General features: G+C 49.3%; 1 protein-coding gene across 3 annotated transcripts in view; it reads right to left on the bottom strand.

The window, feature by feature from the left end:
* The window catches only part of DLG3 (discs large MAGUK scaffold protein 3), a 180,083-nt gene that overhangs the window by 154,363 nt on the left and 7,302 nt on the right, over window positions 1-18,418 (bottom strand). For 2 of the 3 annotated variants that reach the window (XM_077825799.1, XM_077825800.1), the window contains exon 3: window positions 1,689-1,837. In XM_077825799.1, the coding sequence (XP_077681925.1) occupies window positions 1,689-1,837 (149 nt within the window). Of the gene's footprint in view, window positions 1-1,688; window positions 1,838-13,182; window positions 13,244-18,418 lie in introns of those variants that run through there. The other variant, XM_077825801.1, reaches the window with a different exon arrangement.

The raw sequence follows: 18,418 nt of genomic DNA, 5'->3' as shown, positions 1-18,418 counted from the left end.
AAGTGATGCCTCAGATGTCTTCAGATAAATACTTGATACCTTTTGGGATGTTATGCTTTAGCCAGACAAGTTACTGGGCTCAACACAGGGGTTACTGGGTGAAATTTAACACCCTGTGATATACAGACTAGCAGGTTTAATGGTCCCATCTGGGCTTAAACTCTATGAATCTAGGTATTTATTCCCATTTGCAGCCTTCTGAATCCAAAGTTAGGCAGCTTTATAGGACATCTGCTCTGTCCACCTTTGTAGCCAACAGTGGAGCAAATACCAGTGGGTGGTGAGTGCAAGGGTTGGGTTTATGGCCGATGAATTTCATTTTTGTACTTGCATTTAGCTATTGCCTGCGAAGCAAGATGAACGGACAGACCAGAGGGTAGCTTGGGAACTAGGCTATATTGGCACTTGGTGTTGAAGTGATCAGTTCAGTATCCCTGCATGGGACCGGACTGCTGAGGGAGGGAGTCAAGCACCCATAACCCAGGGACCAGAAAAGCCTCCCATCTTTGCTCCGCCCTGAGCACTTGTTCTTGCCAAGACAGTAGCGTGAATTACCATCCAGTAATGTTAGGCTTTAGGGGATGAATGGAAGGGAAGGCCCTTGAAACTATCCTTCCATGTATCCTAGGAAAGAGATCCACTGCTGACAGCCAGACCCTGGAGACCCAACAGGGTAAGTTCTCTCTGATCCTACTCAACACCTACATGGAGACGGCAGGTGAACTGGACTCAGGCGCCAGCCTATAAAGGTGAGACACACCTCTACCTGTCGTTCACCCCATATGACCACACTGCTACCCCCACAGGCTCTCTCAGCAGCATCTGTAAGTAATGCTTTCTGCCATCTGCAGCTGGCTAGGAGGTTCCATTCCATCTTGGTGAACAACCACCTGGCCTCTGTTAGACACATCTTGCTCACCTCCAGGCTGGATTACAGCAATGCAATGTACTTGGGCACGAGGCCCTCAACCCTGGAGAAAGTCCGGCTAGTACAGCATGCCACAGCATGACTCCTCAGTGACATGGGCTACCCTGAGCCCATCACCCCGGTCCTCTGCTCCCGGTACTTGCTTCTCAATGAATACAGAGTTGAGTTCAAAGGTCCCGGTCCCCATCTTCAATGCACTCACTGGCCAGGGCCCAGAAGCATATCTAAAAGATTGCCTGATGCACCTGGATAAGGCCTGTGGTCCACAGCTGCACGCCCCTGGCACAAGGGAACTTTCTACCATCAGGATAAATGTTGTCCGTGCAGGAGACAGAGCTTCCTCGTGAGCTGACCCAAGACTATGAAATGAACTCCCACCATCCCAAACCTTCCATGTCATGTGCAAGGTGAAGAGAGGATGGGAGAGAGGACAAGCTACACACAGCAGATGCTACTCACATCGCTTGATGTGTTGCTGGAAGGTGCTCAGACACCACAGTGAGGATGGGCTAAGAATGTGTATTGAACAGAATAAAAGTGCCGGCATCCACTACCCCTATGCCTGTGCTGAAAATAGCTTACTGGCCTGTGTCGAGGGGACACATCCATGTGCTGCACCGTTACAGGGTTGTTAGTTTGCCCAGAGAATCTTCTTTTTCCCCTCACTTGACTGGTATCTATGTAACTGAGATGGGACAAAGTGGGGAGAATTGGGGTTTTCATGCAGCATAGCACAGAAAGCAGGAGTCACCCTTCTTACCTCCAGAGTACGTTGGGGATCTCCAGGGCTACCAGGAGAGCCCAGCTCTCCAGGATCATGCTCATTCTTAGATGTACCGGCGGCTGGATCTGGGATCTGATGCTGCGGGTGTGCAGAAAGTAAGCTCAGCTTATAGAACTCCTGAATATCTGCAAAACAGTATGAGAAACATCCATAGACGTGGGGACTCCAAACTGAACAATTGAGAGGGCCCTGCCCAGTGAAACACAGACAGACCTCCACTCTCTCTGCATTCCCTCCATGTTTAATGGCTGTGAGACCTGGTGCAGATAAACTTCTGCCCTGATAACTGGTACGGGATTCCTCTGTCTCCCACAGAACAGCCATTCTATGCTATATACCACTCACTCCACTGCGGGCTGTCGCTGTGAATGCAGTGCTTCTGCAGGCTACCAGGCGTCTACAAGGAACTAACATGTACTATGAGCTCAGTGGCACACGCTGGACATGGTTTCCCCTCGCTCCCCGCCCCAGGCTCTTCGGGTGCTAGCCCTCGGAGGGTCCTACAAACGCTTAAGCATCTCTAGTAAGTAACAGATGATTCATTTCCTGGGACTGGCAGGAAATGAAAAGGTGTGACTGCCCCGGACACAATGACTGACAGTTCCAATGCAAACAGCACCAGTCGTTCTGAATTCAGCCCCAAGGGGCACTGCAGTAGAACTGTGTCAGGGTAACCACCATGTCTCATTGGGGCCCATCCACAGCAGCCTCCCACCACCCCCACGTCCTGCTTGCTGGCTGCCGCCCGGTATCCTCCTGCTTCTGCTACGGAGCCCCCAGCCAACGAGAGGCAACGCGTTGCTTCCAAGCCTGGCTCTCGGGCTGCCTGCTGCGTGGCCTTCCTTCCACAGCCCGTGTCCAGGCTACTCCAGCCTGCTGCTCCCGGTACGGTACGCAGGGCAGCTGGGGTCCTGGGCAAGGTGTGGGAGTGGCTCTGGGCCCCTGGAAGGGGCAGGGCCTCAGGTGGAAGGGGCGGGGCTGGGGCCAGACTCCCCCAGCCATCCCTTCAGCACTGCCTGGCCTATGCCGCCCGCGGCTCCAGCGACAATTGCCGGGCCCTGGGGCAGCTGCCCCTTTTGCACCCCCCCACCCTCAACAGCGGCCCTGCCAGTATGGTCGGCTGTGTCCCGGCTTTCTTACCGGTACGCCGGACCGGACCAGACCGGCTTACTTTCACCTCTGCCTTCAGGTTGTGAATCTGCGGACGGAGATATCTTATAGTCACGTCAGTGTGTTCAATAAAAGGGAATGAGTGGGAGAGGTGGCCAGCAAGGGCTGGAACCATCCAGGGACTCATAGAAGCCATAGTGAGAGACAGATTGCGCAGGAGCCAAAAAAGAAACACCGACACAAGGCACCAGGAAAGAGGTGCTCTCTGTCCTTCCCAGTCAATGACAGCTGGAGATATCAACCGAGGAGAAACAAAGCTCACTCCCATACTGCAGACCCATGTGGCAAGTCTCCCCCTCCCAGGGAAGAGGCATGAGGAATTACACAGATAGGGGTTTCCCCCAGGCTCTGCTCTGCAGCATCACGCAGCCACATAGGGACATGCTTTCACTGTTGCCCCCATTCGGCCACCCTGCGTGGCTCTGGGAGCGGCTCATTAGGGAAGTTTTTTAAGAAGCAGGAAAAAGCCCTTTTGTACTAGAGCAGCAGAGTTCTCCCAGTGCAGGGCTGCTGAAGGCTGCCGTACTCCATTCTCCTGGGCATCCTTCAGGATCAGAGGATGTTGGGTGGGACATGCTGTGATCTCCTGCTCTGGTGGCAGCCCACTGGCCTGGGAAATGCCATGAATTCACGCAGCCTGCAGGGGGGCTGTAATGTATGCTGGGACCCATGCCAGCCCTCCGAACAGCCCAGCATCTAGAAGGTACAGAAGTGGCCTCTATGTAAGCTGCCTCTGTATAAATCCATGGTGCGCCCACAGCTTGAATACTGCCTGCAGACGTGTTGCCCCCTCTCAAAAAAAGACATATTAGAATTGGAAAGGGCAGAAAAGGGCAACGAAAATGATTAGGGGTATGGAACAGCTTCCGTATGAGGACAGATTAATAAGACTTGGACTTTTCACCTTGGAAAAGAGATGACTAAGCGGGGATATGATAGAGGTCTATAAAATCAGGACTGGTGTGGAGAAAGTAAATAAGGAAGTGTTATTTACTCCTTCTCATAACACAAGAACGAGGGGCCACCAAATGAAATTAATAGGCAGCAGGTTTAAAACAAACAAAAGGAAGTATTTCTTCACACAATGCACAGTCAACCTGTGGAACTCCTTGCCAGAGGATGTTGTGAAGGCCAAGACTATAACTTCAAAAAAGAACTAGATAAATTCATGGAGCATAGGCCCATCAATGGCTGTTAGTCAGGATGGGCAGGGATGGTGTCAGGATGTTTGCCAGAAGCTGGGAATGAGTGACAGGGGATGGATCACTTGATGATTACCTGTTCTGTTCATTCCTTTGGGGCCTTTGGTCTGACCCAGTATGGCTGTTCTCATGTTCTTAAACCCACCTTCCCTCCCCGGACCCCACTGCACCTTCCTGGGTCATGGCATATGTGCGTTATCTCCTGAAAAGTGCAGTACAGAATCTGGCTGTAAGCATCCAGAAGAGAAAGGGGGGCAGCTAACAACACAGGGTGTAAGGGGAGCCTGGGACTCATCCTTCATGGACTCCAGCAGCTCCACCGGTAGAATCATAGAATCATAGAATATCAGGGTTGGAAGGGACCCCCGAAGGTCATCTAGTCCAACCCCCTGCTCGAAGCAGGACCAATTCCCAGTTAAATCATCCCAGCCAGGGCTTTGTCAAGCCTGACTTTAAAAACTTCCAAGGAAGGAGATTCCACCACCTCCCTAGGCAACGCATTCCAGTGTTTCACCACCCTCTTAGTGAAAAAGTTTTTCCTAATATCCAGTCTAAACCTCCCCCACTGCAACTTGAGGCCATTACTCCTCGTTCTGTCATCTGCTACCATTGAGAACAGTCTAGAGCCATCCTCTTTGGAACCCCCTTTCAGGTAGTTGAAAGCAGCTATCAAATCCCCCCTCATTCTTCTCTTCTGCAGGCTAAACAATCCCAGCTCCCTCAGCCTCTCCTCATAAGTCATGTGTTCTAGACCCCTAATCATTTTTGTTGCCCTTCGCTGGACTCTCTCCAATTTATCCACATCCTTCGTGTAGTGTGGGGCCCAAAACTGGACACAGTACTCCAGATGAGGCCTCACCAATGTCGAATAGAGGGGGACGATCACGTCCCTCGATCTGCTCGCTATGCCCCTACTTATACATCCCAAAATGCCATTGGCCTTCTTGGCAACAAGGGCACACTGCTGACTCATATCCAGCTTCTCGTCCACTGTCACCCCTAGGTCCTTTTCCGCAGAACTGCTGCCTAGCCATTCGGTCCCTAGTCTGTAGCTGTGCATTGGGTTCTTCCATCCTAAGTGCAGGACCCTGCACTTATCCTTATTGAACCTAATCAGATTTCTTTTGGCCCAATCCTCCCTAGGTCCTTCTGTATCCTATCCCTCCCCTCCAGCGTATCTACCACTCCTCCCAGTTTAGTATCGTCCGCAAATTTGCTGAGAGTGCAATCCACACCATCCTCCAGATCATTTATGAAGATATTGAACAAAACCGGCCCCAGGACCGACCCTTGGGGCACTCCACTTGACACCGGCTGCCAACTAGACATGGTATATATGCCACATACCCTAAAAGGGCCCAGAAAGCAGTCAGCCACCCAAGAAGCCCAGTTAGCTCAGACATGAGATCCTAGTAACCAGTCACTACTAAGCAACACAAACAGGACTTTTGTTTTAGTGAGAAAACATCTAGTCCTCTGTTATAACAATAATCATTATGTAACAGAGGAGCACTGGCTGCTCCCTGTTCAGTTATTCTCAGCAGCTGCCTGGAATGTGCTAAACTTTATGAAAATAGGATAAAAAAAAAATCCTTCTCCCCTGTGTGTCACCAAAAAACCCAGTCTCTGGATCTAGGTCAGTGCAGCTGAGCTCTCCTGGCATACCAGTGGAACGGAGCCTGGGGGTCTGATTTTTCAGCACTCACAAGTCCGTGAGGCACTTCCCAGAGCAAATATGAAGGTTCCTGCCCCAGAGCAGTGGATCTGTGCAAGAGAACCCCTGAATCCATGTAGCCATTTGCAGGATCAGGGACTCACTTTAGACAGGATGCAGTAGATGGAAGTAAGAAACAGTAGGGAAGGGCAGGGCAGAGAAGAAGGCAGGTTACAGCAGCATCACAAGTGTCTCGGTTAGGGGATGTGCACAGTGTCATGGTTTAATTCACTAATTTCTTATGGGCATCAGGAACTGCACACATTTGTTTCTCCCATATGTTTGGTTACACAGAATTATTACACAAAGACAACAGTAAGAGAATGTTATAGCTGTACAAGACAGGAAATACCATGGTTCAGGTTGCATGTTCAACTTTAAGGGCCAAATTCTGTACCGTAACATTGGTGTAAATCCAGAGTAACTCCACTGAAGTTACTAAGAGTCACTAGGGATTTACGTGGGATAATAGAGATCAGAATTTGTCCCTAATATTTCTCCCTGGGGTAGATAGGTCATGTGAATATTATTATTTAACAGTTATACTATGGTAGTGTCTAGAGGCCAAGAGGCTGAGCGCCCAGCATGCCAGATGCTGTACAAACATATAGAAAATGACAATCCATGCCCCAGAAAGCATCCAGTTTTTAATTACATGATGCGAGACTTGCTCAGAATAGACATCTTTCCCATCCCCTCAGATTACACAGGTGCAGCACTTTAAAACTGGGGATTCTTGCCTGCAGCACTGATGCTACGTTCATTATCATAGCAGGCCATTTTGGGAAGCTGTTACCCTCTGGCGTGTTCCACCCCAGCGGTGGCTGTGGTCAGAGAAGCATTCTTCCATAAGCCTGTGAAGGGCTTTGGAATCCTTGGATCAGCAGCATAAGGCCACCAGCCTGCTAAGAAAGTGACACTGTACAGCAGATGCTCTCATCCCTAGGGAAACGGACACTGATGCCCCAGCCCCAGGCTGGGGTGCACTATCCCCTCCCCCTGGCATGTGAACATTTGGGGGCGATACACAGATCCCTTTCAGCACGGCACGCCCATGCCCTGCTCCCCTTGGGGTACTACGGGGACTCTCAGTGGCAGGAAGTTTGCTGCATGAATTGGAAGGGGATGGGATGGGGTCAAAAAAGAGTTAATTTTCTGGGTGGCAGCCTTCCCCAGAGGAGTGGCAGAGAGCTGGATCAGCTCCTGCTCTTAGCACAGGACCTTTGGCTGCCTCGCCACCCCAGCCAGTTTGCTGCCGTGACAGCTCATGGGTATTTCCAACAGGACTCCAGCCCCGGAGGGTGAAAGGGGAAGGCTTTGTCCATTATGTGACTGCCTGTTCGTCGGGGTGCTGCCTCGGGAATGCCTGCAGCAGTTCTGTCTCTGCTCCCCCCTGCTTAGATTTTCCAGCCTTCACAGAAGACACAACAGCTCCTTTCAGCCACAGGCCCGTTTTCAGGGAGTGAAATGTCCAGGGCACGTTCTAACAGAGGAAGTGGTTTCCTCTCAGCCCCACATCAGCCAAGCCTCCCAGGCTGGCCCTTCTCTGGCGCCTGATGCCCTAAGACCGAAGCTCCCTCCAGCTTCTTCCCTGGGTGTAGCACAAATGACTTGAGTTTGAAACCTATGAGCCAAGCCTCACCCCCCTTACTGGGCCCTTGCTAATCCCACTTGCTGGTCACTCGCCCCCTCTCCTTCCCCACCACAGACTGACTCACCCTCATTCATTCCATACCTGTATTCGCTATCGCATTCGCTCCGCCACTCTCTGCCCCTTGCTCGCTTTCACTGCCCAGCCCACACTTCCTTGCCTTCACCTTCAGTCTGTGGGGCATCTGCACTGTGGATTAAGGTGTGTTGTCTCCACAGGTAGGTATATCTGCATGAGCTTTAGTCTGGCTGGCACAAGCCGCAGTGGTAGTGAGCTCATGGCAGTGCAGGTGTTGGTGCAAGCTAGCCACGCACGTACAAGCCCACTGAGGACTCTGTGAATGTATGTGGGTCACTGGACCATGCTACCACACCTTCCCGCCTATTGTTACCCGTGGTAGCTCGAATAAAGCTAGGTCAGCTAATCCTTTAACAGACTCCAAGAACTGGTAGGTAAGCTCCCATGAGAAGAAAACTTAAGGGAAAAGGAGTTCAGGAGAACTGGCAGTTTCTCAAGTAGACAATATTAAAGGCACAACTGCAAACCATCCCAATGCAAAGGAAAGATGGGAAGACTAGTAAGGCTCCATCAGGAGCTCTTTAATGATCTGAAAATCAAAAGGAATCCTACAAAAACTGGAAACATGGACAAATTGTTAGGGAGGAGTAAAAAAAAATAGCACAAGCCTGCAGGGACAAAATCAGAAAGGCTAAAGCAAAAAATGAGTCACACCTAACAAGGGACATAAAAGCAATAAGAGTGCATTAAATGCATCGGAGCAAGAGAAAAATGAAGGAAAGTGTAGGTCCTCTATTTAGTGAGGAAGGATATCTGATGACATCAAGGAGGCTAAGGTGTTTAATCCTATTTTGATTCAGTCTTCATTAAAAAGGTTAATGGTGACCAGATACTCAACACAATTAATATTAACAACAAGGGGGAAGGAACGCAAGCCAAAGTAGGGAAAGAACAAGTTAAAGAATAGTTAGATAAATTGGATGTATTCAAGTGAGCAAGAGCTGATGAAATTCATCCTTGGGTACTTAAGGAATCATAGAATCATAGAATATCAGGGTTGGAAGGGACCTCAGGAGGTCATCTAGTCCAACCCCCTGCTCAAAGCAGGACCAATCCCCAACTAAATCATCCCAGCCAGGGCTTTTTCAAGCCTGACCTTGAAACCCTCTAAGGAAGGAGATTCCACCACCTCCCTAGGTAACCCATTCCAGTGCTTCACCACCCTCCTAGTGAAAAAGTTTTTCCAAACATCCAACCTAAACCTCCACCACTGCAACTTGAGACCATTGCTCCTCGTTCTGTCACCTGCTACCACTGAGAACAGTCTAGAGCCATCCTCTTTGGAACCCCCTGCAGGTAGTTGAAAGCAGCTATCAAATCCCCCCCTCATTCTTCTCTTCTGCAGACTAAACAATCCCAGTTCCCTCAGCCTCTCCTCATAAGTCATGTGCTCCAGCCCCCAATCATTTTCGTTGCCCTCCGCTAGACTCTTTCCAATTTTTCCACATTCTTCTTGTAGTGTGGGGCCCAAAACTGTACACACTACTCCAGATAAGGCCTCATAGATGTCGAATATAGGGGAATGATCATGTCCCTCGATCTGCTGGCAATGCCCCTACTTATACAGCCCAAAATGCCGTTAGCCTTCTTGGCAACAAGGGCACACTGTTGACTCATATCCCACTGTAACCCCTAGGCCCTTTTCTGCAGAACTGCTGCTGAGCCATTCAGTCCCTAGTCTGTAGCGGTGCATGGGATTCTTCCTTCCTAAGTGCAGGACTCTGCACTTGTCCTTGTTGAACCTCATCAGATTTCTTTTGGCCCGATCCTCTCATTTGTCTAGGGCCCTCTGTATCCTATCCCTACCCTCCAGCATATCTACCTCTCCTCCCAGTTTAGTGTCATCTGCAAACTTGCTAAGGGTGCAGTCCACGCCATTCTCCAGATCATTAATGAAGATATTGAACAGAACCAGCCCCAGGACCAACCCTTGGGGCACTCCACTTGATACCAGCTGCCAACTAGACATGGAGCCATTGATCGCTACCCATTGAGCCCAATGATCTAGCCAGCTTTCTATCCACCTTATAGTCCATTCATCCAGCCCATACTTCTTTAACTTGCTGGCAAGAATACTGTGGGAGACCGTATCAAAAGCTTTGCTAAAGTCAAGGAATAACACATCCACTGCTTTCCCCTCATCCACAGAGCCAGTTATCTTGTCATAGAAGGCAATTAGATTAGTCAGACATGACTTGCCCTTGGTGAATCCATGCTGACTGCTCCTGATCACTTTCTTCTCCTCTTAGTGCTTCAGAATTGATTCCTTGAGGACATGCTCCATGATTTTTCCAGGGACTGAGGTGAGGCTGACTGGCCTGTACTTCCCCGGATCCTCCTTCTTCCCTTTTTTAAAGATGGACACTACATTAGCCTTTTCCCAGTCTTCCGGGACCTCCCCCGATCACCATGAGTTTTCAAAGATAATGGCCAATGGCTCTGCAATCACATCCGCCAACTCTTTTAGCACTCTCGGATGCCGCACATCCGGCCCCAGGGACTTGTGCTCGTCCACCTTTTCTAAATTGCTCTGAACCACTTCTTTCTCCACAGAGGGCTGGTCACCTCCTCCCCAGGCTGTGCTGCCCAGTGCAGCAGTCTGGGAGCTGACCTTGTTCATGAAGACAGAGGCAAAAAAAGCATTGAGTACATTAGCTTTTTCCACATCCTCTGTCACTAGGTTGCCTCCCTCATTCTGTAAGGGGCCCACACTTTCCTTGACTTTCTTCTTATTGCTAACATACCTGAAGAAACCCTTCTTGTTACTCTTAACATCTTTTGCTAGCTGCAACTCCAAGTGTGATTTGGCTTTCCTGATTTCACTCCTGCATGCCTGAGCAATATTTTTACACTCCTCCCTGGTCATTTGTCCAATCTTCCACTTCTTGTAAGCTTCTTTTTTGTGTTTAAGATCAGCAAGGATTTCACTGTTAAACCAAGCTGGTCGCCTGCCATATTTACTATTCCTTCTACACATTGGGATGGTTTGTTCCTGCAACCTCAATAAGGATTCTTTAAAATACAGCCAGCTGTCCTGGACTCCTTTTCCCCTCATGTTATGCTCCCAGGGGATTCTGCCCATCAGTTCCCAGAGACAGTCAAAGCACTGGCCACTGTCGGAAGACAGGATACTGGGCTAGATGGACTTTGGTCTGACCCAGTGTGGCCGTTCTTATGTTCTTACGATTAGAATTCAAAATGAATTTAACAAATTGGAGAATTGGTCTGAATTCAACAAGATGAAATTCAATAAAGACAAGTCCAAAATACTTCACTTAGGAAGGAAATATCAAATGCACAGCTTCAAAATGGGGAATAGCCTGCTATGCGGTAGTGCAGCAGAAAAGGATCTGGGGGTTATAGTGGGTCACAAATAGAATAGGAGTCAACAGTGCGATGCAGGTACGAAAAAGGCTGATTATCATTCTGGGGTGTATTAACAGGAGTTTCGTATGGAAGACCTGGGAGGGAATTGTCCCACTCTACTCATCACTGGTGAGGCCTCAGCTGGAGTGCTGTGTCCAATTCTGAGCGTCACACTATAGGAAAGATGTGGACAAAATTGAGAGAGTCCAGAGTAAAGCAACAAAAATGATCAAAGGGGAGGAAAGGCTAATAAAATGGGGCATGATTCGTCTTGAGAGAAGCAGACTGGGAGGGACCCGATCACAGCCTTCCAGTATGTGAAGGGCGGTTAGAAAGAGGAGGGTGATCAACTGTTCTCCACATCCACTGAAGACAGGACAAGAAGTAATGGGCTTAATCTGCAGCAAGGGAAATTTAGGTTAGATGTTAGGAAAATCTTTCTAACTAGAAGGATAGTTAAGCTCGGGAACAGGCTTCCCAGGGAGGTCGTGGGATTCCCATCATTGGAGGTTTGTAAGACCAGGTTGGACACACACCTGTCCGGGCTAGTCCAGGTTTACATGGTCCTGCCTCAGCACAGGGGCTGGACTAGATGACTTCTTCAGGTCCCTTCCAGCCCGACACTTCTATGATCCTGCCACACTTTGAATACACCTGGATTGATGGTGTGGACATATGTTGGATGTGCTCATGCAAGAGAGAAAAGTCAGGCAAAGGGAGGGGCAGGGGGGAAAGGAGCCTGGGTGACAATAGAAGCAGCCTGAGGAAGGAAGGGGGAGCCCAGGACCAGCTCCCCCAACACCTCTTGCCCTGTGACACCACAGGGCAGTGTCCCTCCAAGGCAGGTTTGTATCTGCGAACGGTGCCTAGCAGCAACGGACTGCAAGGAGGCCACCCAGTACTCCATAAGGATCACTGAAAAACTCCTGATCAGACTAGCTGGTTTTCAAGCAAGAATCCTGCAGAGGCTCAGATACTGAGACACACACAGAGACTTCTGTTCCATGAACACCACGCTCTGCGGGTGTGCCCTCTGGCGTACTCTTTGTACTGTGCCCGTTGCTGAGAGGTCGCTGTATCCAGCACACCCACCCACTACCCAAGCCAGACCGTCTCACAGCCCAGCAGAGGTCAGGTTATCCTGGGAGAGACTCATCCTCCCATTCGTCAGCGCTTACAGCAGTAGCAGGAGCTGGTGTCAGTTTCCGAGGAGACAGGACACCAGCAAATCCACAGCAGTGGTCTTGCTAGAGAGGAAGACAAGGGCTACATAAGGCACTAATCCTCAGCAGCATCTGCAGTGATGCAGGGCAGCATGCGGTGGCTCTGGCTGGTTTCCGATGATTTCATAGGGACCACGTGCAGCACACGAGACGTACAAGGGGAGCAGAGGGCACCCAGCAGGAAGCAGGGTCAGTGCGCCAGGTGTGGAAGGGGAATCTGCAGATTGCCACCACTGGGGTAGGGCCTGCAGTAATGAAGTGATCAGGCTTCCAGGAAGCCCAGCAAGTCCTCCAGCACTAACTGCTCCACCGACACTGGAGTCTCAGTGACCACGTGTGTCCTGTGGGCCTTGCAGGCTGCAGCTCAACAACCAGCCCACGAATGAGCTGTTGGGGCTGCTTACTGCACAGCCTCTGCTGGGAACATCCGAGAGGCCAATTCCCAAGAGAGGCCTGGAATCAGGCTGCTCACGCAGCCACTGGCAGGAGGCTGAGTGGCCTCAGGATCACTAGCCCCAAACATTCAAACATCATGAGATGGGACCAAACAGAACGAGACTTTTAGTAGACGAGATTGGGCTTTTGGGGCTGTCTTCTAATTTTTGCACGCCCCTGTTCTCTGTGTGTGAAACAAGTACAGTGCTGCTGGCTCGGCCAGATGGAAGTGAGTAAGGCACTGTGGTCCCTGCTACAGAAGCTCTTGCCAGAGGCCCCAGCTGATATCAGGGCTCTGTTGTGGGAGACGCTGCACAAACACACATCAGAGACCCTCCCTGCCCCCTGCAGCTTACAGTCGAATGCAAAGTCTGGTAGCCAGCTTGTGACATGGGAACTGGAACAGGGATCAAACTAATTCCCTCTCGGGTCCACCCACCAGTCATTGCCTGGGAACGACTTTTAATTCCTGCTGAGCCAGACAAAATTCAAACCTGTGATAAACAGGTGAAAGACACCCTAGCACATTAGCAATGCTCTGAGGCTGCCAGTCTCCCAGGAGCACCGATGCTGCACCTCCAGGAATGAAGCGGCTGTTTGGAAAGATGAGGTTATTCAATCAAGTTCTTACCTTTCTGGAGCTCAGACACACAGGCAATGTTTCCCACAGGCCCCCCCTGAGTCTCAAACATACCCAGCCTGCCACAGCCTGTTCCTAGAGGGACAGCTCTCCCTTAGCTACACACGGCTAATAGAAAGGCAACAAGAAAACAATTGGCACATCCAGTTTCACTTCTACATACAATCCTGTGCAGACTAAAATACTCCCATAATATCTCTAGGGCCCTTATGCTAACTTTGGTACACAGAGATATTTGTTTGCAGGTGGAGAGTACAGACCTTTTCTGCTTCACCAATAGCTCTGCACTTACAATGCTGCCCCACTGCGAAGGCTGTTGAATTTCAGCGAAGACAGTGCCTACGCTGACAGGAGGGATTCTCTCTTTGTGTAGGCAGCCAGGTTGACAGGAGAATTCTTCTGTGGACCTAGTGCTGTCTACACTGGGGCTAGGTCAGTTTAACTGTGGTGCTCAGGGGGCTGGATTTTTCATATCCCTGAGCGACACCCTTATACCAACCTAAGCTCCTAGTGTAGACCGGGCCTAAGAAACTGCTATCCTCTATGCAAGTCAGTCCAAACAGGGAGCCGGCATGCACATGCCAGTGGGTTACACAAGTATTTGTGAGACAGCACTGTGAAACTGAGCACTAGCATTCTTGGTTCTTCTTCCTGGCTCTGGGAGCAAATTGTGGACTAAGGTTACAAACATCACAGCCAAATGTGACCAAGCCTTTCTTTGGATTGTCTGCAGGGACTGAACCTGGGATCTCTGAACATAAAAGCATGAGCTTCTGCTGATGAGCTAAAGCAGCTCTCTAAGGGTACGTCTAGACTGCAATTAGATACCGGTGGCTGGCCCGTGCCGTTGGACTCAGGCTCACGAGGCTCAGGCTAAGGGGCTGTTTAACTGCAGTGTAGATGTTTGGGCTCAGGCTGGACCGCGGGCTCTAGGACCCTGTGAGCTCGGAGGGTCCCAGTGCTTGGGTTGCAAGCATTAACAGAGTCATAAACCACAACAGTCTAGAGAGTGACACAGAGCCACTCTTGTAGCGTAGAGTACACAAGCACCTAATTTAGCACGATCCTTCTGTGAGGCTATATGGCAAGGTGGCACCAAGTATGTTAGAAACCTGATTTCTGTTCCCAGTTCTGCCTAAAGTGACCATGTGCAAGTACAACTACCTTCTTTGTAAAACTGGTGAATAATAGTTATCCCCCCAGGACTGAGACCCTGCCTCATACTAAGGATTGTGAATGTTACAGCACTATGAACAGCAGCTAGGAGAAGAGCTAGGTCGGGAATGTATGGCCTCTGGGATAGCAGTTTAGTACACCTCCCCCTTTACTACATGGTACTGTGGGGCAGCCCCTTCCTCCCCACACAAAATCACATACAGGCTGCAGTTTTTGAATCATCATGAGACTCCTGAAGCAGGGGCCAAAATCTCATTATTTGTGGCTGTTCCCATGGTCCCCTAGGTCCCTGAGTGCCTGAACTTTCCCTGGGCAATTTCACTACAAATCACAAACTTGGCTCACCAGCAGGCAAAGGCCTCAAACATATTAAGAAAAAGGCCAGAAGGCAAGAGGCAGCAAATCCTGTTTTCCCTGCTCATGGCCAAGCCATTTCTTTTGTGCCTGAGCCCAGGGCTCATGCATTCCCGAGCAGCACTCTGTCCGGAAATAACCGCCCTCTCCCACAGTGACTCTCAGCCAAGCACAGGCTGTTCCTGGCACAGAGCCGGACACAACTCAGCCCCCACCAGTCACTTCCCAAACAAGCAACCCCGTCCTAGCTCGGTAGCGACCCACACAATCCCTGAGCAGAAGGCCTGTTCGCTGGGATGCACTAGCAGAGGAAGGCAGGTGCCACCCAGGTCCTGCAGGAGTGTGAGTGCCTGTTCTGAGGACAGACACATGCTTTTGGGTCCCCCACAGGGCACACACGAGGCCTAAAGAAAGCAGCCACCACATTCCTGAAAGCATGCAAAGTGACAGACCAACTCCTCAGCCCAGCACCGTCTGAGCCAGGGCAGGTGCCCTTCTGTGAGGCTGCGCAGAGCCCAGCCAAGTGGGGCTGCCAAGCTGCCTGGGCACTAACCAAACAAAGAATAATGCCACTCCTCCCTTGGGATAGCTCACTGCCAACCCCACGGATTTACGCACACGTTGGGTTCCAAGCTGGAGAAACACCACCCCAACGGGAAAGTGACCAGAGAGACGGAAAATCGACTGGGACTGAAACTGCCTCGTCTCTCCCAGAGTACACAGCCCCACTGGCTGCTGCCACCACCACGGTCAATAAAGCCGGATTCCACCCAGGCTGCTACAACCTGAGCCCCATTTTCACAGGTTCATGTTATCACGAACCCTCGCCGAGTCACTTTGTATTTAGACTTTCTACTGTGCTAGCCCCTAGGTCCCCTGGCTGGGGCTCAGGACCCCAATTTTCAAGGCACTGTTCACACCTGTAGTAGGACGACAGTCCCAGACTGAAAGAGCCTATAATTTATGCATGTGATGAGACAACGGCTGGTGGATAAAACGAATACATGGAGTGGAGAAGAAGGTACACAGCGAAGCTGCCCTGGGCAACGTATTGAGTAGCAGCGTCTACACATATACACCTGCGTGTCATATGGTTTGTCTGTCGACTGTAGGAGCTCCACTCCTGCTCACAGGGACTCAGTGACCCATCACTGGATTTAGTTTTATTCCAAACCAGCTAGACCCTCAGAGAGGACTCTGGAAACCTGGCTCGTGAACAAACATTGTGGATTTCAAATGTATTTGATATGGAAATTCCAGCTAATTCGCCAGGGCCTCCCTGCTGGACTCTCAGCCTCTCCCCCTGTTTTGAGCCAGACTACACAGGAATATAGCTGAACGCCACTCCTGCGCGAACAAAACACCACCAACCAGTTTATCTTTACACCTCCTGCTGACACCACAGTGCCCCCTGACCTGCTGCAGCATGTTCTGCTCCCCTCCCTTTGCTGAGGAGGAGGAAGGCCCTGCATTCCTCTCCAAAGCCATGGAACAGCTCTGTCATTGTTCCCAGGACAATCATTCATAGCTCCTGTCTCCCAGGGAGGGAAGACAGAGCTCCTGGAACCTGGCAGAAAAGGAAAGAGGGGCAGAATGCAAGGAGTTAGTGGGGCAAGAGAGGAGAGACTAAGGAGAAGACCCTCTGTTGGACTGCTGTGTGGGAAACAGGTTCTGGGTGCAGCTATGTGTGATAAAGATGCGAACTGCCTAGGTAATATGGTGAGGTGAATCTCAGAAATGCCTGAAAGAGAACTGGTTGGCATTAATTACCATGACAGGTTTTCCTGAGAATGGATAGATGGATCCTCCAGGCTCTCACCACCTGGTCAGAGCTAACCGGATGCTTTTGAGCTCTCACTTGTACCACAGTTTACTCAGGTTTCAGAGTAACAGCCATGTTAGTCTGTATTTGCAAAAAGAAAACAAGTACTCCTTTTCTTTTTACAGTTTACTCAGAAGATTTCATACAAGCCTGAGACACATCTCTGAGGTCTGGGGGAACAGCAGAGTAGGGGCATTTCTTCTCTTTTCAAGGGACTGGGGAATCAGACATCCCTTTAAGAGACCTCTGAAGACACTTTGGAATTGCTGCACATTTCCCTTGAGGTCTGGAGTCTCTAGGCATCTGGCAGGTGGAATCCAAGGGGAAGAGTTCAGATAGGGAGCTCCTGTGTCTCACTGAAGATTATTTCTGCTGTAAATTGTTCCCTGGTATTGTCTTTATATTTTTGTATCTTAAGAGCCAATCATAACTAGTTCCTGCCCAGAATTTATCCTGATCTGGTACGACACAAAGCAGAGCAGCCTCCGGGTTCAAGATGTCAAATTATTTCTGTTTTTTAAAAAAATCCTTTACCAAGGTGTTACATTTTTAAATGGCCTAATTTTTATGTAATCCACAAAATTATTATATATTTGTTGTTCCCACTGCTGGCTCCATACAGAACTAAAATTAATGGTAGCTTGGGTACAAGTGATCATGACTTGATCACATTTATAATGTGCAAGCAGAATAAAATTTAGACGAGTAAGATATACACTTGGCAGTTTAAAGGTCCAGTTTCACAAAGCTGAAAATAATTATGAGCCAAATTGGCCGTGAGGAAGAATTTGTTCAGAAAAATATGAAAGATAATTGGAAATAATTTAAGGACACCTTACTAGATGCCTCAAAAGCCACAATCAAGCAGAAGGCTGTACTGGTTCAAAAAAAGACCTGGTTTGGAGGGGAAGTGCATGCAGCTATAAAAAAAATACTAACAAATGAAAGAAGGGGGAAATTGATAGTTATGAATATAAATGACATGTGTTAGGAATGGAAGAAAATTGATAAGGAAAGCAAAAGGGACACAAGGAGAAATCTATGGGCAGCACAGTTAAGGACACTCAGAATTTTTAAAAATGTATTATGAACAAAAAGAATCTGACAATGGTGTTGGTCTATTTCTAGACAGAAATAGTAAAATTATCAATAATAATTGGCAGAAGTGTTCAACAAATATTTATTTTCTGTATTTCAGGGAAAAAACAGATGATATAGTCTCATCACATGGTGATGATAACACTCCTTCCATTCCACTAGGATCTCTGGGGGATGTTAAACAGAAGCTACTAAAGTCAGACATTTTTAAATCAGCAGGTCCAGATAACTGGCAGCCAAGGGTTTTAAAAGAGCTGGCTAAGGAGCTTGCTGGACTGGTAAAGGCGATTTTCAATAAGTCTTCGAGCACTGGGGAAGTTCCAGAAGACTGGAAGAAAGCGAATGTGGTGCCAGATGGGATGACCCAGGCAATTATAGGCCTACCAGCCTGACACCAATCCTGGGCAAGAGAATGGAGTCGCTGATATGGGACTTGCTGAATAAAGAATTAAAGGGGAGGGTAATGTAATTAATGCAAATTAGCATGGGTTTATGGAAAATAGATCCTGCCAAACTAACCTGGTATCTTTTTTTGATGAGATTACTAGTTTGGTTGATAAAGGTAATAGTGTTGATGTAATGTCCTTAGCCTTCTCTAAAGTGTTTGACTTGGTACCACACAACATAGAATCATAGAATATCAGGGTTGGAAGGGACCTCAGGAGGTCATCTAGTCCAACCCCCTCCTCAAAGCAGGACCAATCCCCAATTTTTGCTCCAGATCCCAAATGGCCCCCTCAAGGATTGAACTCACAACCCTGGGTTTAGCAGGCCAAT

The sequence above is a fragment of the Eretmochelys imbricata genome, chromosome 9 (genome assembly GCF_965152235.1).
Source record: "Eretmochelys imbricata isolate rEreImb1 chromosome 9, rEreImb1.hap1, whole genome shotgun sequence".
Taxonomy (NCBI): domain Eukaryota; kingdom Metazoa; phylum Chordata; order Testudines; family Cheloniidae; genus Eretmochelys; species Eretmochelys imbricata.
This window is presented reverse-complemented; position numbering and strand designations above follow the sequence as displayed.